Source organism: Chenopodium quinoa, unplaced genomic scaffold (assembly GCF_001683475.1).
Source record: "Chenopodium quinoa cultivar QQ74 unplaced genomic scaffold, ASM168347v1, whole genome shotgun sequence".
Taxonomy (NCBI): domain Eukaryota; kingdom Viridiplantae; phylum Streptophyta; class Magnoliopsida; order Caryophyllales; family Amaranthaceae; genus Chenopodium; species Chenopodium quinoa.
Window position 1 is genome coordinate 3,590,587 of NW_018742309.1, and position 27,218 is coordinate 3,617,804.

Genomic DNA, 27,218 nt, shown 5'->3' on the forward strand with positions numbered 1-27,218 from the left:
ATATATTTTAAAATTTTGTGTAGAATTCACTGGGTCGTCATGGTGCGAGGAAGAATGTAGAGCTTCTTAGTAGAAGCTATTCAGTGGAGAGCTCGGGGCATAGACATGTCAGATCCCGTGGTATTTCGGCCTCAGCTCGTAGAGAACGGATCCACCGTCGGGATGAGGATGACGATGACGATGATGATGCTGAGGAGGGTGACCAGGAGGAGGAGCAGGAGGAGGGCGCAGATGAGGATGAGGATGTGGACGATGGCAGTGGACCGTATGATGATTACGGTCCATTCAGTCAGAGGGTTGATGACATGTACGAGACACATATGGTGGAGGTGCGTAAGGGTAGGGGTGGTAGGTTTGTTAGTAGATCTGGCACATCATCTGCGTCCACTGTATCTGGGGCAAGCATGAAACGGTCGAGGGGCGGTAATGATTCTTGGGTTGTTAGGAGTGAGGTGCCCGGTGGGCCTGTTGACGGGAGTGTGATTCCTAGCTTTCTAGGACACATAGCTGCCCGTATTTGGGAGGACCAGGAGAGGCCTTCAGTTACGGGGTTGTTGAAATGTCATACCCGGGAAAAGACTTGTAGCTTTTTGCGTACATGGGCTGAGGCTTGGCCGGCGGAGAGCGAGATGTTCGAGCGACTGGAGGGCACTGGGGTGAATCACGTTCCTGCCACCATGCACGATAAGATTGACAGTACGCTGATCACGGCTTTCATTGAGCGATGGCAGCCGGATACAAACTCTTTCCACCTTCCGTTCGGTGAGATGACGATCATGTTACATGACGTCGAGGCCATTCTGGGGATTCGTGTTGAGGGTAAACGACTTTGTGCTGTGGCTGATGCGGATCAGGCAGATTTGCTGGCGGAGTTGTTGGCGGTGGACAGGGCTGCACTGTACACCGAGGCGCTAGGTGTTTGGGAACACGGAGGTGTGAAGATCGCATCCGTGTTGCAGCGGTGTTTGTACCCCAGTGCACGTAGGACGCACGACGCACAGCTGAGTGCTTATGTTTTTCTACTCCTCGGATGTACCTTGTTTCCGGATAAGAGCGGCGGAAACAAGCTCAGGCCACGCGACATAGTAGAGGCGTGTGACCCCGACAGTGTAGGCCAGTTTTCCTGGGGATCGGCTACGTTGGCGTATTTGTATCGCCAACTAGGATTTGCGAGTCGGGCTGACGCGGCAGGTATCACTGGGTGTCTGACTCTATTGCAGACCTGGATATACGAGTACTTTCCTGCATTGCGACCACATCGTGACCCGGTTCCTATTGATGAGGGGATGCCGCGTGCTTGTGCGTGGAGTCCGCGCTCGGAGAAGAAGTCCGTTGACCGCCTCCGATCGATACGGTTATTGCTGGACAGGCTGTCCCCCTTAGAGGTAACGTTTATAAATTTCGTGACGGAGGAAGAATTTACAAATTGTACGACGGTTTTCCCTTTTTTTTTTTTTTACAAATTGTACCTTGCCTCCTTGGGACCTCCTTCCCTCCGCCGCCGCCGCAAATTCCTTGCCTTGCCGCCTCGACATTGCCGTTGTTTGAAATTTTTTTTTTAGAGAGGTTGAAAGAAGATGAGCGATGAGAGTGTGAGTGTTTTTTTTTTTAGGTCAAGGGCAATATTGTCAAACCAAGTGAATTTTGTGGGCTTTATGTAGTAATTTGTGTGCGATGTTTAACAAATCCCTTATAAGACGCAGGGGATAAATAAAGTGAACATGCCTTAAATTTAAAGGACATATTCGTTATAAAAAATTGCTACTGTAGCACTTTTTCACCTTTCTCCAACAACTATTGTAACTTGTTATAATTGCCGACTCTTCTTCCCTTCTGTATCTTCCGGATTTTTCACCATTCTATAATTAACAACCGACTTACCTCCCATTTCTCTCTCATCTGTCTTTAATTATTATTGTTAAGAAATAACAGAAAAATACAAATACCAGCAGAAAAAATACAAATCTTTGCGGCTGTTACATAATCATAAATTCATAATACATCATTTTCTCTGTCTCCTCTTTGAAGCTCTCTTTAATGGAGTCTTTTTGACGTGAGGCATCTAACCTCTTCTCACTTTTCCACTTCTTACAAGCAAACCTTAATTCTCTCTCCTCATTATTTGATTAATTATAAGTTCATTTAATTCAATTTAATATCTTTTCTGATTCTAGGTTTTTGTGCACTGTATAATTACCACTTTAATTTATGATTGCATTCAATTCAATTCAATTATGGTATGAAGTTCGGCGGTCATGCCTTTTCTCGCTCCCCTCGTCACTTTCCTTGTCATTGCATTCAACAATTTTTTTGGTAAGTGATATTTTAGTTTTGTTTTTGTATTAATTCTTGAAATTTGGGAAATTTTTGTTAAGATTTTGGTTGAAATTGGGCAGTGATTGCTGGTGAATTGGCTGAAAATTCGGAAGATTTTGATGGGGAATTTGGATAATGGACAATATATTTTCCCCTTGACAAGCTTGCAAATCGGGTAATTTTACAACTTTGATCTCAATTCCGTAATGTCTTTCTGATTTCGAAATATCAGGCCTTTTAAAGAACATTTGTGAGTAATCGCATGGCATACTGGTTTCAATTATATAAAGCAAATTTTTATTGTTTTTTCCTAAAGCTTCAACTATATTAAAGCAATAATCTTGAGATAAAGTATAAGTTTTTTTCCTTTCAAAAAAAAAAAAAAAAAAGTATAAGTTTTTTTTATGCAATGAGAAGAAGTATAAGTGAATGTGTGCATATCATGATCAAACAAGCATGTCTTGCAATGGTTTAGATGTCGTATTGGTGTCGCCGCTAGTCCGCAAGAAGAGGCAAGAGTTTGTCATGTACACCCGTGGTGCACGGTGCACCTAGGGTATTGTTGGCTCATTTAACCATCAAATGAGCAAAAAATACTCTTGGGTGCATGGTGCATCTGGGTGTATATAATTATTTTCAAGAAGAGGCTAATTAGGAAACTTGTGACTTATATGGAGTTGAGTAGGTTCTTAGGAGCTCAATGTGGGGCTTGTCGAGTGTGGACTGTTGAGAGGGGTTCCTAGCTCTCTTTTCTTGTTATAAGATAAGGAAAAAGGGAAAGATGGCTTTTGGAGCATGCAGTAGATGGGTATGTCTCTTCTGAATCTGCTCACTTAAAGCAATTCTTGAAGTACAAATTGTTCTTATATGCACCCCTAGAGAAATCATAATGAAATTTATTTATATTTGCAATCTGCGAGAGTCAAGAAATGACAATGTCACAATTCGACATCTGAAAGAAAAGTTAGGTTCTTTTGTGTAAATTTGCTGATTATGTAAGGGGTTATTATTATTATTATTGGATGTGTAAGCATATCATTGAGTTTGTGCGTTACTAGTCGGAGCTTTTGCCGTATGCTTTGTTTGTACTCCCTCTGGCCATGATTAGATAATTTTACTGTTAGCTTTGGAGACAAAAATTAAGGTATATAGTAGGTTGGGATGAGAAGAGGAAAATTAAGGAAAATCGCCTATGTTGGTTTGTGCATGTAAGACGGAGACGCATACGAAGAGTGGAAGAGTGGGATCATGGAGATGTTAAACGAGGTAGAGGGAGACTGAAAATGATGTGGTTGGAAGGAGTTAAGAACGATATCAAGCATATGGACTTGCATGAGAATGAGGTTTTGATCGTAAAGGATGGAGGAGGAATATTTTGGTGGATGAATATACGAAATAATCACTTTGGTTCATGTAACCGACCCCACTTATGGGATTAAGGCTTTGATTGATTGATTGATTAGGTTGGGATGAGAGTAGGACTGTACACCAATCCCAAACCACATTGGAACTAGATTCCCTGATTTTTTTATATTTAGGATTGGACTGGCATATTTCTGGTCCAAACTGGTGTAGATTTGAAAATTCTGGTCTAGTCTGATTTTGGAGCTATTTGTTTGGTTTTGGCCATTTTTTTTTTATGTAAAATAATACTACCTCCGTTAACAGTTATTTGCAACATTTACTAAAAAAGGGTGCTATCTATTATTTGCAACAAAACTATTTCTTTCCTAATATAGTAACTTTTTTATGGTAAAATGACCAAAATATCCTCTTTTAAAAATTATTAACACATAATACTACACATAATTACAAATTATTATAGCCCTAATCTAACTTAATTATCTAAGCTTTTCCCCCAAAAAAATCAGATCAATCCCTAATTTCATCCCCCCACCATCTCTCTCCTCCATCTTCATCTCTCAGTTCATCATCATCTCTCATCTTCTTCGATCTTCATCTTCTTCCTATCATCATCATCATCATCTCTCATCTTCTTCCTTCTTCATCTCTCATCTCTCATCATCTTCTTCATTGTCATCTCTCATCTCAGTTAGTTCGTTCGTGGGTGGCTGTTGGTGGTTTGTGGGTGGGTTCGGTAAATCTGGTGGTAGTTGTTGTTTGTGGGTGGTTTTTGTGGTTCGTGGGTGGGTGTTGGTGGTTTGTGGGTGGTTATTTCGTGGTTCTTGGATGGTTGCTTCGTGGGTGGGTGTCGATGGTGGTGGTTTTGGGCGGTTTTGTGGGGGTAGTTTCTGGATGGGTTTGATTTTTGGGTTTTAGATCTGTTGGTTCTAGGGTGGTTTTCGTGGTTCTTGTGTGGTTTTCGTGATTCTTAGGTGGATTTTGGTGGTTTGTGGGTGACTTTCGGTGATTTGTGGGTGGCGTAGGTGGTGGTGGTGGTTCTGTGTGGCGTGTGGTGGTGGCGGTGGTTGTTCCGGGTAAATCTCCTTTCCTTCATCATAAAATTTCTTCATCTTCTTCCTTATCCCCATTATTTTTCTCTCTCCTCCTCCAACCCTATTCCCATTACTTTTCCACATATGTGGGTTTTCGTGGGTTCGTTGGTGCGGTGGTGGTGGGTTCTTGTGTTCGTGGGTGTGGTGGTGGGTTCGTGGGTGCAGATCGTGGGTGGTGGGTTTGTGGGTGCGGTGGGTGGTGGGTTGGTGGTATTGTGGGTGCGGTAGCGGGTGGTTTCGTGGGTTCGGTGGTTGCGGCGGTGGTTTTGTGGTTGCTTGGTTGTTTCGGTGCCACTGGGTGGTGGTGGTGGTTTCGGTGCTGCAGGGTGGTGCTAGTGGTGTTGGGTTATTAGTTTAATTTTAGTTGAATTTGTTTTTTTCTTTTTTTTTTGGGTTGGATTAATATTTAACCACATGCCCTTAATTTTCTATAATCATGCTTTAAAACTTTTGCCTAGGAGTCCGTGCAGACCCCCTTTGTTGCAAATAACGGTTAACGGAGGTAGTAAAATAAAATGCTGGTACAAATTCAAATTTCTGCTATAAACCTTTATAGAAACACACATACGAAATACTCCCTTCGATTCTTTATGTTCTTCTCATTTCCTTTTGACATGTTTACCAATGCATATTGTGAATCGTGAATAGCTTTAATTGCATAGTAAAACTATAAGTACTTGATTTTCTAAGAATGTACCCAAGTACTCATTAAAAACGAATTATAAAAGATCCCACTTGACTATTTTTTTTTCCTTATATATTGGAAAAAAATAAGAAGATACTCTTAAAGTTGTGAAACTTGTCTAGATTCCTAATGGGAAAAAATTTAGGATCGAAGGAAGTACAAATTAAATGCTTCCTCCATTTCATATTACATGCAATGTAGCACTTTGAGCTTTGACATGCATTTTAAGGAAGACATTTGAGGGTGTAAATGAGCAAATTAATTAATAACACTGGTTACTAAGGTAATATAAGCTCATGGCCTTGTTCTCTCGTGTTTATTTATTATATGAGCTTATTAGAACTAAGTCGAGTCTTTTCTTTCCTTCAAGCCATGCCAATTTCCCGTATTAGATTCATTGAGCAATATGAAATTTACTGGTTTATTTATTATAAGAACTAAGACATTGTTTTCTCTTTGCTACGTTGGCTTTGCTTTATATTTCAGGGATTTGCAGTCTTATCTTTCCCATCTTAACATTTTCCTGGCTACTGAAAGCAACACATTTTATATTTTAGTGGACAATAGACCATGGCTTGAAGGTCTTGGATCACGTCGTGCACACTTGTGGCAATTGATGGTTACTAAGGTAATATAAGTGCATGGCTTTGTTCTCTTGTGCTAATCGAATCAGACCTGACAGAGTTGTATTTGCTTTGGCACAGTCCAGGTTGTCCCCATTTGCTAACAGTAGTGCTCGTAAAAAGAGGAATATTGGTAAAGAGAAATTAGAGAAAAAGGCTACCAACAAAGCAATTAATTCTAACCAATGCACCAAGTCTACTAATTCAAAGATTTCAGAGAGATGGTTTTCGCTGATTGATGCTGCCACGTTATCACAAAAGAGGGCTCTGTTACCTGTAAAGAAGCTTAAATACTCCTTGCAGTTAAATCAGGAGCTCCATAGGACCTTGTTTGGGTTGATTATATTTGAAGTCTCTTGGGATGATGTTCGTGGTATCAATTATCTAAATGAACTACAGGTTTTTCTTCTCTGTTTCCTTTTGCTGGATTAGCTAGTTGTATCTATGTAATATAATTAACTTTATTTGATTCGTTGATATATTACATCTGCTTGCAGACTGACACATCTTTGGCAATAGAAACCAAATTTATGAGAAGATGGGAATTCAGCAGTATATTGCAAGCTGTAGGCTGCATTTCTTCTTGGTTCTCAGGAACAGAGCATGAGCAGAACCTTTTGAAAGATTATCTTCTATCTACTGCTGGTAATCTTTTCAAACAAGACATCGTTCCCAGATATCCTCTTCTTTCTCTCTTTTTTTTTCTTTGGGGGGGGGGGGGTGGGGGGAGTTATTGAGCAGAACAGTAGGAAATCATGTTACCTATATGCTATGAAAAGTCTCCAGATGGTAGTTTATTTTTTTCACTCTTCACTGAGATTGTTGTCTTTTAATGACGAATCAGGGTGCTATGCTGACATAAGATACATGTTTCTGATTCCTGAGTTTGTGATTTTAGCTTAGTTCTTTATTTACTTTGACATCTATGACAATTACTACTGAGATGCTACATGGAGGGGTTAAGAGAGGATAATAGTGCTAGAAAATTTATTGTGTAGAACTGTATAATCCAAATGTGATATCTAGTGATTTGCCTAAATCTATTGCTGGGAAACCTTAGCTTCTGCCTTGCTGTTAAGATGGAAAAATGTTTGCAAGGTTGTTAACTAAGTTTATATTCTGATATCTAGGATACATCATATAAAAGGATGAAGAATTGGATGGAGATGTTGCTCATACAATCAAAACAGGTTGGTTGAAGTGGAAGAGTGCTATGGGATTTTTTATGTGATCTTGGCATCAATGTCATGCCCCATATATTGATCTTGGGACTAAGGCATTATTGTCGTTGTTGCTATTGGTGCACTTCATTTGGTTTGTAACGTGTGTCTGTTGTCAATATGAGAGTTAGTACCTTTATTTCTTTAATTAGTAATTAATGCCAAATGAAGGTTGGAATCTAGAGGGTTTAAGCTAAGTTGGAGTAAGACCAAATATTTGGTATGTCGATTTGGTACACAAAGGGGGACAAGCAATGATGTAGTGAGTTTGGACATAAAGGAATTGACTAGGGGTGAAAGTAATATGGATTAAATCCGCAAACCGAATTAACAATTCGGTTTGGATTGTTTGAGATTTTAAAAAAATATGGATTGCGGATCGGTTTCGGTTTCAGGCTCCAAAAACCGAAATTTGAAACCGAAATTCTAATAAGCCCAATTACCTAGCCCATTTCCCCTTCATATATAAGCCTCTTAAATAGAAACCCTAATCCCTTTTCCCTTTTTCACTCTTTCACACTCACTTGCGGGTTGCGGCAACCCTAAGCCCCTAATAATCTCGTCCCTCTTTTACAATTTTCCCTTTCTTACCTCCCTTCCGTCCACCGGCGTTCATTCTCAGACTTCTTCGACCACCGACTAGTCAATCATCCGCTAAGCACCGCTAGTCAGGCTTCTCCACCGCTCTCACTCTTGGTCTTCTCCACGGCTCTCACTCTTTGTCTTCTCCAATGATCCATCGCTCTCGCTCTCGACTTCGATTTAGTTTGTTTTTAATTTAAAATTTGCGGTGGTGTTGTTAGATTATATAGAAAATTTGTTGCGGGATGAATTTGCTTATGATATTTTGATTTTGCTTGAATTTGGATTAAATTTCCCAAATTATGTTCATTTTCTTTATAATTTGGTAATTACTCTTTGTTTTGCTTGAATTAAACTTATTATATTTTGAATTTGCTTGAATTTCTCTAACAAAGTTCGGTTCGGTTTGGATTCAATTTCCAAACCGAATTAATACGGTTTGGATTGGATTGGAAATCCAAATTCGGTTTCAAAAATCCAAAACCGAATTAATTCGGTTTGGATTCGGTTTGGTGTAAATTCAAACCGCAAACCGAACTTTCACCCCTAGAATTGACCACGAGTGAGTGTTTTAAATATATTGGGTTGATCATAAAAAAAAATGGTGATATTGATCAAGACGTGGCCCACATGATTAAGTCTTGGTAGCTTAAATGGAGAGCAGTCACCAAGAGTGTTATGAAACTGAAGCATTCCTTTATAGTTGAAGGGGAAATTCTGTAGAACCACCATAAGACCCATGTTGCTCTATGGTATAGGATGTTGGACTTCTAATAAGAAGCACATTAAAAGATTGGGGTTACATAAATTCGCATGTTAAGACGGATGTGCGGGAACATTCTAAGAGATAGAATAAAAAATGAAGTTAATTGTAAGAAAGTGGGTGTTGCAGGCATTGCAGACAAATTAGGGAAAATTACCTGCGTTGGTTCGGGCATGTAAGATGACGTCCCCAGGGTACCTCGATACAAAGAATGGAAGAGTGGGATCATGGAGTGGTTAAACGAGGTAGTGGCCCTAGAGGGAGACCGAAAATGACTTGATTGGAAGGAGTTAGGAAGGATATGAGGCATATGGATTTGCATGAGAATGATGTATTTGATCGCAAGTGATGGAGGAAGAGGATTTTTGTGAATGACTATGCGAAATAATCACTTTTGGTTCATGTAGCCGACCCTGCTTATGGGATTAAGGCTTTGATTGATTGATTGATCATTTAAAACACCACCTGTTTTTATCTCCTTTAGTTGGGCATATTTAAACTTGCATCTTACCCAACTTTCTATCCACCCTATATCTCAATTGCCACTTTACTCTCTCTTTCCCTTCTATAAATGTATCCCTTTGCATTCTTTGATTTCCTCATCTCCCTTCCTCCTTATTCAATCTCCATTGACAACCTCTCTCTCTCTCTCTCTCTCTCTCTCTCTCTCTCTCTCTCTCTCTCTCTCTCTCTCTCTCTCTCTCTCTCTCTTTTACATAGGTCCAACTAATTTGACATTCCGGTGGCATATAAAAACATATCCACATAATATATTTAATTGGCTGGGTTAAAAAATGAAATACAAAACAAGGCAACTGTTAACCTGACACATTTATGGCTTAATAAACCAAGTTTTTACATAATTAAGTTTGGCTCAAATATAATTATGAATTGACTAAACAATCAATCATTAGAGTAACCCACTAAAAAAAACCTCAATCAGAACTTCACACCAGAGGGAAAAGGGCAAGTGATAGAGAAAAGGCATGAACGAAGGAGATAAATATCTCATATTAGTTTTAAATTTTAACCGCTCCACAGCTCCGTATTTTAATTTTGATTACATATAAAATTGCTAGCCTTTTTTATAAAAAGCTTCTTTATAATCATTGAATATTTAGGAGTAAGGTTTCTTACATGTTGACCTTTAAAAATCTGCTTCTTCCCTATCAATAAAAAAAATAAAATAAAAGAAAACACTCTGCTTCTTCGGGATTTCTATTGGGTTGTTGGTGCCTGCAAAGTGCTTTTTGCTGCACATTTTGTTAATTAATGGTTCCTGTTCAGGTAGTAAATTAAATTCCACTATAAAATTGAAATACTCAATGGCCATCCATTATTTAGAAGTCACTTTTAGTGTCCAGTTGTTACTTATGGTTGGTTTAACAAGCAGAAGATCTAGTTTTGTATTTCTAGAAACTTTCAACTTTCTTCTTGTTTAATCTTCATTTATTGCTTTTCTACCTTTTACAGATGAAGTGTTCCATGATGCCAAGGAGGATTTCTCGGATGAAGAGACTACTTGTTTTTATGATGCTGTAGTGGAGAATGAATCTTCCTATGGTATTTCAGTTGGGTTTGATGCATGTCCCACAGGATCTGAAAATGACACTAGTATCTTGCATACACCACCACCTTCTAACGTACCTTATAAAAGAAGAAAAGTCATTCGATCTAGCAGCTCTGGAATTGAAGCTGATACCTACTCTGAGGAAACTCCTAAGACTCCAAAGAGGACTTTTGACCCATTTGAGAATTTTGAGAATACCATTGAAGCGACTGAATACAAAGATATCTTGCTTATATATAGATTTAATGACAAAGATCTTCCTTTCAAGTTAAAGGACATAATTATGGGTGACCTGCGCTTGCTTACTCTCTTAGAATCTGGGCTTCCATCTTGGGTGATATTTCTTCAATCATACCCTGTCTTTTGCCATCTTTATCGTCCGTGGATGTGTCCTCTAGCCAGAGCTTTATACGTGATCATTTCAATTACCACTGTTATGATCGGATTTTACGACTTATACAAGAATGTGCCACTTCTTAAGGCAACAGCATCTCGTTTGCTTGGACCTATCTTTGATTGGATAGAGACTTGGGAGATGGCATCAAGGGTCAAGTATTTGGGGACAATGTTATTCTTGCATAATTTTGAGAAGGCTGTTAAATGGCTTCTAATGATAACACGTACTATGAGATCATTTTTTTCTGTTTTTGCTCAGCCAATTGTTGAGCCACTTATAAAATTTTCCAAATTCTTTCATCCGTTCTGGAGTGCGTGTATTGAGATGTCAGAGAGCTTATTTTCATTCATCTGCATTGTTCTCGGAACTTCATACAGTTTTGTTGTTGGTGTAGTCGAGATAGTATTATTGCCAATCTGGTTGCTCATTTCATTCGTCTACACCACAGGTAATTTTTTAGCCTATAAAAGGTTTTTCTGTTGTTGATAATATAGTGATAATTTATGTGGAGCTTTGATTTGATAAAAGTATTGATGATGTGTTTTGGAATTGTTGCAGCAATCTCCATCATATTGCCGATTTTTTGGGCCTGCTGGGAAATTTTTAATGCGCCAGTTCGCTTGGTCCTTGCATTGTTCAGTTTCATAGCCTATGTCTGTACCATTGTATATGAAATGTTTGGAGAATTGTGGTCATCTGCTTGTAGCATAATCAATATTGCATCAACTACCGAGGCAACTGTAAAAACAACATATGAGGTCTCAATGTGGCGCTCACTGTGGAATGACTTGTTCTCAAAGGTTTTGACATGGCAAAAATTTTGCTTAGCGTAGCTTGAATTTTCTGATCCTCTCTTCTTCCTGGTTTGATAACAGCTATATATTTTATCTTGTAGGTTTTCCGTGCTGTTAGGAGCATTTTGAATGGTTTTGTTGCTTTCTTCACAGCTTGCAACAGGCATCGACTTAGGTATGTAATGCAAAACTTCTCCAATTTTAAACCATTGCTATATATACCCATTCAAAATTTTGAGTGATTGTATAAATGTAGTATTTATATCACTATAGCTGCTAGAGTATAATAATATTTCAGTGCCTAAATATCTAAAATGCTGCTCCCCTTATCCTAATGATTCTCTGAGTGAAGGATTTCTTTGGTTTATTTTCGCGTGACCCCTACAAGGTTTAAATATATCATTTTCCTTTATAGTATTTTGTGAAAAATACTCTATATAATTGTCTGAGTTGCTCTTCCTTTTTAACAAGTCATAGCCATTTGCAAATCAGTACCAAACACGACCCTTTTGTGTATCAGTCTATCAGATCAAAATCAACTCTTTACTGTTTTGATTTTTTCTTTTTTAAATAATATAAAGGTAACAAGATGATAAGCCTCAGAAACAGTAGATTTTATATTGTATCCTGGAATATAATCAGACCTGCCATCATGCTGCTGCATTTTCCTTGACAGTTACCTTTTTGATGCTATATAGTAAGTTTTCATATTCTTCTGCTAGTATATCTTCTTCTGAGGCTGAATCTGCATTATTAAGGCCTTTAATATTTATTCTTCCAAAACAAGCAATAAATATACTTCTTGGGGAAAACTACAGCATCATTGTTACAGAATTCTATGCTTATATACTGCAACTCTTTCACCAGCCTGTGGGACCTCTCTATCCAATTGGATCTCATTTTGGCTTTTACATACTCAGCAACTGTCCGACAAAATCTAGTCTGAGGGGTTCAAAAAATATGTATTGTAGACACCTTGAGACATCTTGTGAATTATTCAAGTATTTCATTTTGGATTTCTGTAAAAAAAAAGTTTATATGATAAAATATATAGTGTAAAATAAAGCTCGCGTCTCTTTTATTTTGTGTTGCTGGAGAGGTTTGCCTAGGTAGCTGACATGATACTACAATACAATATTATAGCTAATATTACTGCTGGTTTGTCTCTGTGTTTTAGTGCTATTATTGATTTTCTGGGATTTATTCTATAAATGGGCATATTAATCTCTTATTCAGGCTAAGCCTGAAATTTAATGCTGAGTAGGTTTTCCTGGGAGAATTGTACAGAGGGCTCTTATCATTCCCATTTTGTTGGCATAATTTAACTAGGCTTCTGTGATGTGCAGTATTTATAACCACTTAAAGGAGTTCATCCAGAAACCATCTCGCCAACGCTGCCGATCACAGCATATAAATCTTCATCACACAAAAAGGCATGTACATCTGCATCGGCAGGCACAATTACATAGAACCCGAAAGTTGGTGAGTCTCTTATTTCATTTGCTTTTTTTTATGTTGAACGAATAATATGCAAGTCAGCTTATCATTTTAGTATGAACATCTTGTTCACTGAATTTTGCTAGGTCTAACATGAGATTGTTCCTGAGCTTAGCTGTAAATTCAGCTGTGTAGATTACAGATAATATGTTCTTGTAAAAAGTGATAAGATTAACTGTTATTCTTCTCTCTTTTCATCTCTTTTCATAGCACCCTCCTACTTGCTCAATTGTCAGTATCCTGCACTATGAGTAACTAAAAAGTATAAACTGATGGTATTTGCAAGCTTGTTTGGTTGGGGGTTTTGGGTCCATATAGAGGGTAAGATTCATGAGAACTGTGTGCAAATCACTTATATTGTTTTTGTATGTGATTTGCTGAAATTAACAGAATTGATGTTTGAATAAAATAACTGAAGAGGCGTTATTTGGTAGAATTTTCCCATCCAGATCTTTACTTAAAACAGGATTTTCAATAAGTTGTGGGTACTGACTACTGGCAAGTAGGAGGTTCCATCCTTACCATCCTACTCGCTACAGCTGTGATTCCCTTTGTGCCTCATGTTTACTTTATCGCTTCAGCTTCTCCCTCCCTTGACTCCCACAAACCCACCCTTCTAATCACACAATAATAATAAAGGAACGTCCGACTTCTGTTTCACTTTAGTTTTGCTCTTTTAAATCTGTTGTTTTTAGACTTCTTAAACAGTGTTTTTTCTTTTTTTTTTTTTTTTCCTTTTTTTTTTCTAGTAAAAATTTTCCTCTTATCACTTTGTACTACTTCCTCTGTTCACACGACTACATTTCTCGTTAACATTTACCATGTTGGTGTTTGGGTCTATAGAACCTTAAATTGAATAGGGGTATGTTCTTTAAGGGACTGCTGCTGGTCAGTTAGTGTTACCGTGTACAAAATATTTACTTGTATATATTTACTACATTGAGATGATTCAAACAAGATCCCACCTGACTATATTTTATCGTAGGTATAAATCACAAAAGCTAGTCAAAGTATAGGTGAATAGTGTAAAAGTCAAATGGTGTCATCTAAAAAAACAAAGGTAGTATTTCAATCTATACTACCTAGCTACTAAGTTCGATGCCCAATAGACTTCTTCACATCTGTTCTATCAAAATAAGCATATTTGCTTAGAGACGTGTCTAATTCGTATTTTGTATTTTATTTCTTACGATATCTAAACTTAAATCTTTTCTTATGCAGGCAGAGGATGCCAATAGAGAGCCTCGACATATAGAGTGAAATATCTGATGGCTGATATCTGTCAACTGTTTACTCAAGTAGAAACGAAAGAGTTGAACATATTTATCAGCATGCATATCTTGGTGCAATCTGATCATTCTTTCTTTATTGGTACTCAAAATTGAATTTTCTCATTATTTCATTCTTTCTTTTCTAGGCATCCTCTATTATAGAGTATAGACCAATGTTTTTCCAATTAATTGTAGATATGTATATATATAATGAAATGTAAATATGTAACCCGCTTCTGCCATAATGTATTTAGCAGCAAATAGAAAGTGAGGTATATGTATAGAGCAACATTTTCGCCTGTTCACCAATTAGAATTATCAATGAGCTGGTAGTCTGATAGTATCGACTATTGTGTACATTTTGGCCAATTTAATATTATATTATATAATTAAAGTATGTATTTCTGGAGAGTATTCGGAGCGCCACATAAGAAATATACTTATTTCGATCAATAAGAAGAAAGATTTGTATTTTATTTATGTATTAAAAAATTATGTCCACCACCTAGATAAAAGTAACGAATTAGATTTAATATATCTAAAATTTTAATGCCACGTAGATTATAATCCACGAATTAAATTATTTTAATGAAAAAAATAAAGTAAAAATATAGGAAAAGATAAATTACTTAATTCAATACTACGAGTATAAGAAATCCAAAAAAAATCCAAAAAAAATATACTAAACACAAATAAAATTTCGTATAAATTTTAATGCCACGTAGATTATAATCCACAAATTAAATTATTTTAATGAAAAAAATAAAGTAAAAATATAGGAAAAAATAAATTTATTAATTCAATACTACGAGTATAAGAAATCCAAAAAAAAATATACTAAACACAAATAAAATTTCGTATCAAAACAAAACCCCATCAAGCGAATTTTGTGTTAGTTTTAGGTCATCAATGTTCGGGTAATTTTTAAAATCTTATGTTTAAATTTATATTTGTAATTATTAGTTACATTGTATTTATTTAGGATACTTAACGATTATTTGTTTATGTAGTGGCATACGATTAGATGTTGTTTACTTAATATATGGATGGCTTTGGTTATTTTTGAAGATGATGAAAAAATTCCAATGCATAGATTTGATTTTATATCGCAACAATTTTTCTTTTATTGGTAAATATATTGATTTATTTCATATAAATGTAAAGATTTAATTTATATCAATTTCAGTTTGGCTAACATTTCGTGGAGATATGGTAAAACAATGAATAATGATTTAAGATTTAAATTATTAAAAATTTATCATGTCACATTAAAGATTTTATATAACAGAAAAAATATCATATTTACAATTTATTTATATTTAATAAAAGCATTATAAATTATAGTAAAAAAAAATAAATATTAGACTTTTGTAATTTTATTTGAAATTATTAAATACAATAAATCAAATAATTAAAAATTTTAGATGAAAAAACCGTGCATCGCACGGGCTTCTATCTAATTCTTTTTTATTGCAAAGGAAATACTTTCTCATGAGAAACTCTATATTAACTTGTTATATTATCTCAATTAACTGTTTATTTAGGTTGGATTTGTGTTTCAGATGATAATAAATGTTGAAAAAAATGCCTCAAGTCTATTAATTATGTTCATAACATAACCAAACCTACTTATTATTTACGGGCAATATATTTGTTTTTTGTCCCTCTAACATTTATTTAATCCCCTCTATATTTGCATTTAACTCTATACGAGTACTCCCTTTGATCCCGATCAAAGGAAGGTTATGTTTAGTGATTTTTCACGGTTAACGAAGGCAAATGAGATAGTGGAAATCAAGCATTAAATTAACTTTGAAAATAAGAATATTTATATAAGGAGTAGGTGATTTTTTTTTTTTTTTTTTTTTTTTTTTTTTGTTTTTTTGTAAATAGAAAGTTGTATTAGGAGTACGTAAATTTTTTTGATAAATATGGATACTTGCATGGAAAATATGTATGTGTGAAAAAAAATGTATAAAAAATATTTATTATTTAAATTTAAGAATTAATCAACATGTAACCCTAAAAAGATAACACCAAAAAGGGGCAAACATAACCCTCCAGGAACGAAGGGAGCAGTATTTATGTTCATAAGCCTAGAATAGTCATTGCTACTCCTGTTTCTCTAAATTCTTTTTATTCTATGATGAAAAGAAATCATCCCCTTTTCAAAAACTCTTAATTCACAAAATTTCTCCTATTGTTTAATTGAGTAATTAGGTAGTAGTTAAAGAAAAGATGTGGGACATAAATGGTGTATTATGCTCAATCATTCACTAATCCCATATTTTCAATAATAAAGACACAAAACACCATACATTAATACATTACTAAAATGAAATTTCTTATTATATACTTATATACGTTTGGGAAAAACAGATTAAGATCACACCCTTAAAAGGCATGCACCAAACAAACAGATAAATGTATGTAATACAACCACCATTACTTGCATAATATTAGTAAAACAAAACTCCTCAATCATAAACATTTGACATTCAATTAGAAAATCATGTTACATATCAGCCTTGGTAGCTTTAAGATCTTCACCTTTAGACTCATCAACACCAATGTCAATAACCTTACTCTGCCTCCTCTTCTCCTCGGCGAGCTTAGGCACTGTAATCTTCAACACTCCATCTTCAAGATGAGCCTTAATATGATCCAAATCCGCGTTAGCAGGTAACCGAAACTGCCTCCAAAACTTACCAGTTGTACGCTCAGCTCGGTGCCACTTATTGCCTTCGTGTTCTTCTTCTGCCTTCCTCTCCCCACTTACCTTAAGCACCCTGTTTTCTTCCACCTCAATCTTGACATCATCTTTTTTCATGCCAGGAATGTCAAGGCTAATAATGTGAGCATCTTTAGTTTCTTTCCAATCTGCCTTAGCTAATAAGGTAAGGCGTAAGGATTCGAAATTATTGGTTTTAGGAAGAGGAAGCGGAGTTTGCTCAAGAACTCGAAACGGGTCGTCGAGTTCATCCCAAATTGTTCTTGTGAAGGGCACCAACCCTTTCACTGGGAGGACTACAAGTCCTATAAAGATGGTTAGGAATAACACTGGAATTACAACTTTTGCCATATGCAAATTTGATCAAGATAAATGTATTAATTTTTTAACAATGTGGGTGATAAAGATTGTAATATTAATGAAAGAAGTTTGTTTGATGAGAGAATTTGTAGAAATATTGTGTTGTTGTTGTTGATGGTATATTGATGTGTTGAGCATAAAGCTAAGGAATGATGGGTTTATTTATAGTGGAGGAGAGTCGGTTGTCATCAAGGAGAATCTAGATTTTTCTTTGATGTATTATCTGATTTTGCTTTGTATGTGAAACGTTTTATAGTAAGATGTTAGTAGAAAGATCTGGAAATAAGTTTGTTTTGATGTAAGCACTTTGTGGACTTCTCTAGATTAATTGAACCCTAAAAGTCTCTCTTTTTTTTTTTTTTTTTTTTTTTTTTTTTTTTTTTTTTTGATAACAAAGACTATAAAAAGAGAACAAGAAACAAAGAAACAACAAATACATACTAAAAAGACCATAATAAAAATCACTAAAAGTCTAAAAATGGAATTTCGTATTGTATGAAATTTCATTCGCCCTCTGTTCCAAATTACTTACAACGTTTTGACTTTTGCACTATTCACACATCTCATTTTGACCATTTTTTTTAGTTATTACATAAAAGCCGATATAATCATGTAAGATATTGTTGGGTCTATTTTAATGTATAGTTTCTTACTATAAACTTTTTACAGCTTTTGTAAATATATTCTACCTCTGTTTCAATTATTTGTAAGGATTGCAATGATTAGACACTTTTCTCTCACTCTTTATGTCAAATCGTTGGAAATAATATGAAACGAAAGTAGTAATAAAAGATATTGACGGTCAAACATGTGCATTGACAAGCGTGTCCAGTCAAAATGTTGTAAATAATGTGGGACAGAGGGAGTATATGTAAAGCTCTAACCAATTGAATCATCCCTCAGTCCCTCACTCTCGATGTATACTTGTATATACCTATTATGTTATACAAACTTTGTTAAAAATCCAGATATTAATAACCTAGTAACTTCGTGTTCGGAAAACATTTTCGAATTATGTTTTCGCCTAAATTGGTATTTAAAATATACTCTACACGTCTCTCAAATCAGAATGCAAACAAATGTTTAGATTTTTTCATAAATGTTGCTTCTTTTACAAATCTATATATTAGAAACCTATTTAATTTTGTGCTTGGTAAACATTTTCGAATTATTTATTCTCCTAAATTGGTTTTTAAAACATTCTCTACAGGTTTGTCAAATCTGAATGCAAATAAATTTTTATATATTTTATAATATTTGTTGCGTCCTACACAAATTCTGATATTGAAAAACCCCATAACTTTAAGCTCTGAAAAAAAAAAAATTGAATTATTTTTTTCCCCTAAATTGGTTTTTTAAAACACTTTCTACATGTCTGTCAAATAAGAATGCAACAAATTTTAATAGAGTTTTCAATATATGTTGCTTCCTACCTAAAATTTGATATTAGAAACCTCATTATTTCATGCATGGAAAATAATTTTGAATTATTTTCCGCCTATATTGGTTTTTAAAACATTCTTCACAAGTCTCTCAAATTAGAATGCAAACAACTTTTTATAGATCTACATGCATATGTTACTTCCTGCACAAATCCCTATATTAAAACCCATATAACTAGGGCTGTTAAACAGGTCAGGTCAGGTCACGTCGGGTTCGTGTTTGTGTCGTTAATAAACCCTTGATTCAAACTTAACCCATTTATTAAATGGGTTGAAAACCCTTGACCAAAACCTAATCATCTTATTAAACGGGTTATCCAAATAACATTTTACCCTAACATTTTACCCACTATCTTCATTAATTCATGCAAGACAATATATACTTTAGTACATATAAACTAATTAATATTAGTATTTAAAATTAAAAAAGACATAGGCCTCGTTCACTTCACCTTAAAAAATGATATTAATTAAAAATAATTTCAATTCAGTAAAAATAAGTTCAATTTATTTCTGTTTACTAAAAATAAGTTTAATTTAGTAAAATTAAGTAACTTCAAAGAAGAAATATAATAGACAATCAGTATAAATAATTTAAGTTTAGTAAAATTAATTTCATTGCACACATTAATCCTAGATGGTTGTAGTCTAGAATTCTCCATTTGAGGAGATTAGGAAGAATATAGAGAAACCTTGTAAGTAGGATGGAACACATAAATAAGATTCAAGACTCATTTGTACAACCCAAATTGAGTAACTTACAAGTTGAGAGTTCAATACAAGAAGCATTCTCAAAGCATTTGTGTTCTCTTGCAACTCAATCTCTTCCTTCATCCACTTAGAGTGTGTGAGGAAACTAAGGCATGAAAGCTCCAAATAAGTGTTCGGGCATATTAGCAAGGGTCTTAGCTTGCATGTGTGCTCAATTGTCAATGACACTTAGTCGTAAATTCAGACTAAGGCACTAAAGAAGAGTGCTTAGTTCAACTAAGGGAACGGTGTGCTACCAGGAACATTTTCGAGCACAAGAGGAACGTGCTACATTGGGCACAAGGAGTAGTGTCAAGGGGAAAGTCTGACTCATCTTACGATAAACTGTAAGCATGTGGCACATGATGTGTGACTAGGCCGAGTAGTTACCAGTTGACAGGTGGTATCAGAGCCATGTTACCATTGTCGTGTGGGATCGACATGGTAAAATATAGGGTGTTGCTGTTGGATAGAAACTTTAGCTGGGCAACAAAGGTGCGTCGCATCATATGACTAGACAAGGAGGCTCAAGTGAGTCAAATTGTGGAAGAAGAGGACAATCCAACAAGGAGAACTCAAGAAGAAGAGCGCGAGGCCATCGAAAACAAAGAGGCTTGGTCTCCAACTTGGAGCCCCGCATAGCAAGGGTGTAGGTGCTATCATGAACATGCGCGATTATGTAGTGCTAATCTTGTTTTGGGTAAAAATATTTATGCCACGTGGCCGAATCGGAAGGTGACACGTGTCACCCTAGGAGAGGTTCTAAATGAACCTATCCCCAGTTGACACATGGCACTCCCTGTCAGCAGGGAAAAAGACTGCCTTCAGGCCCAATTCCCTAGATTGCCAGAAAGCGACGCAACCCATCAGTCCTAGGTTTCTGTAACCTAGAACAAGGCATAAATCCCAATGACCCTACAAATGGGGAGATTTACCCCCCTTGGAGGACAGATTGGACAGTTCATTAATTACGCATTCAATTATTCAAAAGCATTTAATTATCTCAACAGAGAAAACACTCGATCTCGGAATCCGAGAAGATCCCACTTTACTTTCCGCACTTTTTTACATTCTCCGTACGCGTTCTAACTTGGTCGTCGGAGGTGGAATTCCACCCAACCGGAGTCTCTGTTGTTTTGCAGGTACAAGCTCTCGGAATCCAGTCTTAGTAACGTAACTCTCCCGAGGGACACAGAAAACCCCAAAACATTTGGCGCCGTCTGTGGGGAGAGTACCTCTAAGATGGCTTTACAAGAACTTGTACCGCCTCCTAATGAGAAACGGCCTACGGTCGAATTTGAGGTCTTTTCGGACCATGACACTGATGACGACTTTGAAGTCGAAACGTATGTGGCCGCTGATGGGTCACTCAGAACCAGGCGCACCCTTCCCAAGGAAAGAATGGAACGGGGCGATGATCAGGCTGGTCCCAGTAAGTCATCCGGACAGTCTTCAGGACAACAGTAGGCGGCGGAAGGCGTAACCCTAGTCACTCGAGACGAACTCATGAAAATCATGACTAGTTTCAAGAGGGAGATAAAGGACCTGATCAACCAGAGGACGGTTGGCTCCAACAGGGGTCAGTCGGCCAAGAAACCTTCTCCCTCTGAGAAGAACAAGCCGGTCAGGGACCAAAAGCCCACTTCGCATCATAAATCAAAGGAGGGGAAGCGGCCTTTGATCGATTCCCTGAGACAGGGAAGAGGAAGGTCATCCGTCATGTCTAGCCGGATGGCTTAAAGAAGTCATACTCTAATGCCCGGATGCTAATCGAGCAGAAGAAAAACCAATAATTGTCTGAGTTGGCTTCAACGTCGAGTTACCGAGATAGCTTCCAGAATACCTCAATGAGGTATTCTCAATCTGCAAGAGAGAGTCAGTCAGGCGGCCTGTTAGTCCACACTAGCCCTCAGATAATCCATTTGGCCCCGTATGTGCCTCAGCAGCCATACATGCCGTATGGACAACCTTACATGCAGCCGACCCTCTTTGGGGGACAGGCGGCACAAAACGTCCAACCTTTGGACTGGCAGCTCCGTTTGCTAAAACTTGGGGAACAACCTTCTGCGTTCTCCAAGGAGATAACCGAGGCGGCACAACCGGCCAAGGTTAAAAAATGTTATGGTGGGTGCCTATGATGGTACCACCAACCCAGAAGATCAACTAATGGTTTATACCAACCTCATGTACTTGTAGGGGTTGGATGACGCCACCTAGTGCCGATGCATCCCGGCTACATTGAAGGGCATCGCCCAACAATGGTTCGACAACTTGCCAGCCAGCTACATCAATAGCTTCAAGACGCTTGTGTACTTGTTTGCTTCTAACTTCTCTATGAATATCTCTGCTAAGAAAACAAGTCTGACTTGGGTGCAGTGCAGCATGGGGATAGAGAAGGGCTACTGTCATATGTCAGGCGGTTCAATCTGGTGAAGATCCAGATTCAAGGGCTGTCTAACGAGGTGGCCTATATAGACTTCTTTAAGGGTCTGAAGGACGATTCGACTTTTAAGTTTGACCCCGTTAGGAAGAGGGTAGCTACCCTCCAACAAGCTCTGATGGAGGCGAAAGCCTATATACAGGCGACCGAACTCTGCTCCATCAGCAAACAATCGAACTCTTAGAAGTCTGACAAAAAAGAGAGTCGGCAAACTCAGCCAGCTAAAAACGAAGAGAATAAAAAGAGAAAAGAGATCTGGGCAGCAGACGACTCTGAATAGCCGTCCCAGAAGAAAAAGAAAGAGTTTAAACCGTACGTCCCAAAGTACGAGTTTAACAAAGACTGTTACTCCATCCTCATGGAGATCAAAGACCGGGTGACTATAGAGAAGCCAGGTGTTGTGAAAGGTTCCGCCAAAAGCTGAAACAAAAATAAGTACTGCCATTTCCATGAGAACATTGGCCACGACACCAACGACTGCTACAGTCTCAAGCGGCTGTTGGACCGTCTGGCTGATAAAGGGGTGCTGAAGTCTTATATTCAGAGGTCTAAGGCGACCCTGCAGACGAATCATGGGCAGGCGTCCAAAAAGAAAGCCCAACCTGCTAGTAGTTCGAACACTAACGAAGAGTCGATCTACATAATAGCAGGCGACTATGCTGGAGGGGGTCCAACCATCAGGGGCACCAAGGACCACGTCAAGCGGCTGGATGTCAGTTCAGTTGATGAGGGGCAGACGTCTACAGACACCTTCCCTGAAGTTATCATCACTGAAACAGACAGGGGCAAGGTCAGGCGACCACATGATGACCCCATTGTCATTGAATGCAAAGAGGCCAACCAGAAGGTAGGTCGGATCCTTATTGACACCGACAGCTTATTTAACCTCATCAGCCATAAGTGCTTGTCGAAGCTGAAGTACAAGCCTGGCAGCATGCACAAGGTATCTCACCCCTTAATTGGTTTTGGGGGTGGAGTTGTGCATCCGGTAGGATGGATTGACCTACCCATCCGGCTGGGGGAGAAAGGAGAAGGACGCCACATGGTAGTCCGGTTCTTGGTCATTGAAGAGTTAACCGCCTATTGATGAGTGACATTTATGTCACTCTTAGGGGTAGCATTTAGGTCTTTTTCCTCTTATTTTTCTTAGTTTTTTCCACCTCATTTATCCTCTTATGGCTTCTTTACGTATTGATGAAAAGTAATGCTTATTTGCGCTTATTTTGATAATCTTTATGCATTATTTTATCATCCCCATGCTCTCGTGAACTTTGGTATCTTCTGCAGGTTCCATGACGGTCCTATGCACGATGGGAGGCCCCTTGGCCAAGTATGGAAGCCATGGACAAAGGCAAGAGGAGCAAAAGGGAAGGAGAGGAAGCAAGAAAAGGAAGTGCAAGAGGAGGTGTGGCCGAACCTCTGAAAGGTCCGGTCGAACCTAGGTGTGGTCAAACTTTTGAAAAGTTTGACCGAACCTCCTGGGTGCAGTGAAGGCAGTGTCAAACAAGTTTTCAGCAATTTTGCAAGAGAGGTCGAACCTCAAAAGTTCGACCAAACAAGGATCAGGGAGGTTCGACCGAACCTACACAGAGTTCGACCGAACCTACCCTGAGTCCGACCGAACCTACCCAGAGTTCGGTCGGACCTTTTCCCGATCTCTGCCAATTTTGTACGGACTATTTAAGGTCCTTTTGAGATCGTTTTTCGAGGGGAGAGAAGAAAAACAGTAGAATAGTTTTCAGCAAGAAAGATACTCTCTCTTAGTTAGCAACTTCATTAAATTATTTGATTTAGTTTTAGAAACTCTCAAATCTAATCATTGTAGAAGAAAATTTCAAGATTTATCTCAAGAATTTCAGCAATTATCCAACATTTTTGAAGCTTCAATAGTAACTTCTTTCATTTGTCCTTCATTATTTTCTGATTTTATTTTTTTGTTTTGTAAGCCACTTGATTTTCTCTCAATATTGATATATTGTTGTTGCATGTTAGCTTTGTCCATAGATAATCACTTGTTTTTCCAAATCTTAGAATCGCTTATAATCCAAACTTGGAATTTTCATGTACTCACAATGAATTGTGAGTAGTCCTCTTGGCTAGGGGTTGGGTGAAACTCAACCTATTGGTGATTATGTGAGTTTGGGAGTGGTTTTGATGATGGATTGCGACTAAACTTGATTATATGGGATTGCTTGTTAGTTCTTCATGATAGGAGTAATTAACCTAGATTATTGAACTTGATGGCATGAAATGTTTGGTTCGACATGGAAATGTGAGTTGAATGTTTCATTACCTATTGCAATATGATTATGTATCTTTTGTTGCTAAGTTAATGAGGGATCTAAGCTTAGTAATCTGAGTTGTTTTCATATCGTTTGATGTTGATCTTGCATGTGGTCTTTGCTATTCCATTACCCTCATTCCTCCCTATTTTCCTAATTGCTATTGGTTGAGTGAATCCCATTCCCCTAGTGTTTTAATCCCTTGAATTCAACCTTTAGTTGTAGTTTGTTAGTTAATCACCACTTATACCTTGATTTCGATTTAGCTTGAGCATTAAGATTATTTAGCATTTGATTCCCGTTCTCCGTGGACCGAACCCTTGCTTGCCATTGTACTTGTTTGAGTGAGGTGTTTGTTATAAATGTGTTTGAATGAGCCTAAATTGTGCGACCGATTTAGCGCTCGTCAAAATGGCGCCGTCGCCGGGGAGCGGTGTTGTTGATTGCTAATTGATTGCTTGAGTCTAATTCACCTTTAAAAAAAACACAAAAAGAGTTGTTTTCCTTTTTGGCTACGCTTGTAGCCTTGCTACTAATTGTGTTTGTTGAGTGCGTATGCGTAGGACTCAACATCGTGAGTTGGTGCCTTACGATCCCGAGATTGAGCAAACCCTTAGAAGAAGAAGGAGATCTCGTTCGCGGTCCTCCACTTCCCCAAGAAGAGAATCCAACCCGGAACCACAAAGAAATCCAATGGGTGACAACCCACCACCACCACCTCCAAGACCTTTGAAGGAGATGGGAACTCCGGGAGCTTATAGAGCTTCAAGTGGGATTGCTCCCCCAAACACCCCGGCCAATGACTTCGAGATTAGGCCCGCAATGATAAATTTGATTGAGAGGAGACAATTTAGTGGAGCAAAACACGAGAGCCCTCTTGCACATTTGAATGAGTTTGAGAAATATTGCAACACGATCAAGGTGAATGGGGTCACTCAAGAGTTTGTGAGACTAAAACTATTTCCTTTCTCCTTAATAGGAAGGGCTCTCGAATGGCTTGAGAAGGAGGTGAGACCCAATTCTTTGAGGACTTGGGATGAGGTCACCACGACTTTCTTAGGGAGATTCTACTCTCAAAAGAAGACGGCCGAGGCAAGAGCTCTAATTCAAGGCTTTCGGCAAAGGGGTAGTGAGACTATCTATGAAGCTTGGGAGAGGTACAAGGAGTACCAAAGAGAGTGCCCTCACCATGGAATCCCAACATACCAAGTTTTACAAATCTTCTATGGAGGCTTGAGTTCTCAAGGCAAAACAAGCTTGGATGCGGGAGCCGGTGGGCCAATCATGAATAAAACCGAAGATCAAGTGATTGAGATCATTGAAGATGTGGTAAGGCACCACATGGATTGGCAAGAAAATGAAAGAGAATCCACAAGCAAGAGTGGGGGGGGGGGTCGGCTTATTCGGTAGATCACCTCAATGCTATAAACAACTTGACATCCCAAATTACAAATCTTGGAAAGTAGATGACATCGATCAAAGCTAAGCTTGAGTCCTCCACTTCGCGCCAAGACTTTTCCTCCCAATCTAAGGGGAGAGGTATGAGTTCTAACCCTTCTACTTATACATCTAATAACATGCCCAGTGGATGCTTATTTTGTGATAATTGTGGGTCTTATGACCATGATACATCTTCTTGTAATTTTGATTCCCAATCCCAACCCCTTAATGATGATGGTAATGAGTATGAAAATGAACATGTCAATGCCTTGTCTTATGATAATAGACCTAGGAATGACAACCAACGATACTTACCACCCAATCAAAAAGGGCAAGGGAATAATTTCAATCAAAGAGGAAATGATTATGATTACCACAACCACAACCAATGGGGTGGTAGAAACCAAAGGTACCAAAATCCCCAAGGTAATTACAACCAACAAAGTGGTTATGGTAACCATAATCATAAAAATCAAGGAAACTATGGAAATCAAGGCCAATACCACCAAGGGGGGAGTTCTAATAACCGGAACAATTGGAATAATAATGGTAATAGAGGCTTTAACAACCAAAATGCTAATTCCAATGTGAGAGGTCCTAGAGCACAACAAGACAATTGTTACACTCAACCACCTCCACAAAAGTCTAGCCTAGAAGAGATGATGGAAAGCCAAGCCAAAATGTTCAACACTTTCATGGACACTAGTGATAAGAAGTTTAATGAAGTAATGACCCATAACAAAATGCTTGAAACACAAATTTCTCAATTGGCCAATGCTTTAAAAGAGGGAGCTAGCACTTCTAAACTTCCACCCCAAGGACTTGACCCCAAGAAACCGGTGAATGCTATATCAACTAGGAGTGGGAAAGTGTTGGAAGAGAGTGTCCCTAAGGAAAACAATGAGAAAGTGAACATGAGTGAGCCTCCCCTTGAGAGTGATTTTGAGCATGAAGAAGAGAAAGCCTCTGAGAATGAAAAAGAAAAAGAGAGTGAAAAAGAAACCAAACAATTGCAAAGACTTCCATATCCCCATAAATTTGTGAGACACAAATTAGATGTGCAATTCGGAAAATTCCTTGAAACACTGAAGCAAATTCACCTTTCAATCCCTTTTACCGATGCTATCAAGCAAATGCCTAACTATGCTAGGTTTTTAAAAGATATTTTGAGTGGAAGGAGAAAGTGTTATGTGGTGGAAACGGTGAATCTCACCGAGAATTGTAGTGCTATTATCATGAATAAGATGCCACCAAAGTTAAAAGATCCCGGTAACTTTTCAATCCCTTGTACAATATATAAAATGCAAATTGATAATGCCTTGTGTGACCTTGGGGCTAGTGTTAGCCTTATTCCATATTCGGTATATCAAAGACTTGAGATAGGGGAACTTCTACCCACTAACATTACCTTACAATTGGCCGATCGATCTATTAAATTTCCAAAGGGTAAGGTAGAGGATGTTCCCCTAAGAGTGGGAAAGTTTGTAATTCCGGTGGATTTTGTTGTGTTAGAGATGGATGAAGATGTTAACATTCCAATAATTCTAGGAAGACCTTTTCTTGCTACTTCGGGTGCTTTAATAGATGTTCAAAGTGCTA

The 27,218-nt window shown here is 37.8% G+C and overlaps 2 protein-coding genes across 2 annotated transcripts; one reads left to right on the forward strand and one right to left on the reverse strand.

Moving 5' to 3' along the window:
- Window positions 1–1,620: 1,620 nt before the first annotated feature.
- On the forward strand, window positions 1,621–14,585 carry LOC110688220. Its single transcript, XM_021864941.1, has 11 exons — window positions 1,621–2,053; window positions 2,175–2,313; window positions 2,397–2,491; window positions 5,944–6,085; window positions 6,162–6,479; window positions 6,578–6,725; window positions 10,119–11,060; window positions 11,171–11,412; window positions 11,508–11,581; window positions 12,753–12,888; window positions 14,125–14,585. The coding sequence occupies exons 3-11, from the start codon at window positions 2,436–2,438 to the stop codon at window positions 14,161–14,163; spliced, it is 2,097 nt and encodes a 698-aa protein (XP_021720633.1). The 5' UTR covers window positions 1,621–2,053; window positions 2,175–2,313; window positions 2,397–2,435; the 3' UTR covers window positions 14,164–14,585.
- A 1,846-nt stretch (window positions 14,586–16,431) lies between these two features.
- Window positions 16,432–17,619, reverse strand: LOC110688229 (22.7 kDa class IV heat shock protein-like). The gene has a single exon (XM_021864952.1). The coding sequence runs from the start codon at window positions 17,254–17,256 to the stop codon at window positions 16,690–16,692; it is 567 nt and encodes a 188-aa protein (XP_021720644.1). The 5' UTR covers window positions 17,257–17,619; the 3' UTR covers window positions 16,432–16,689.
- Window positions 17,620–27,218: the final 9,599 nt, after the last annotated feature.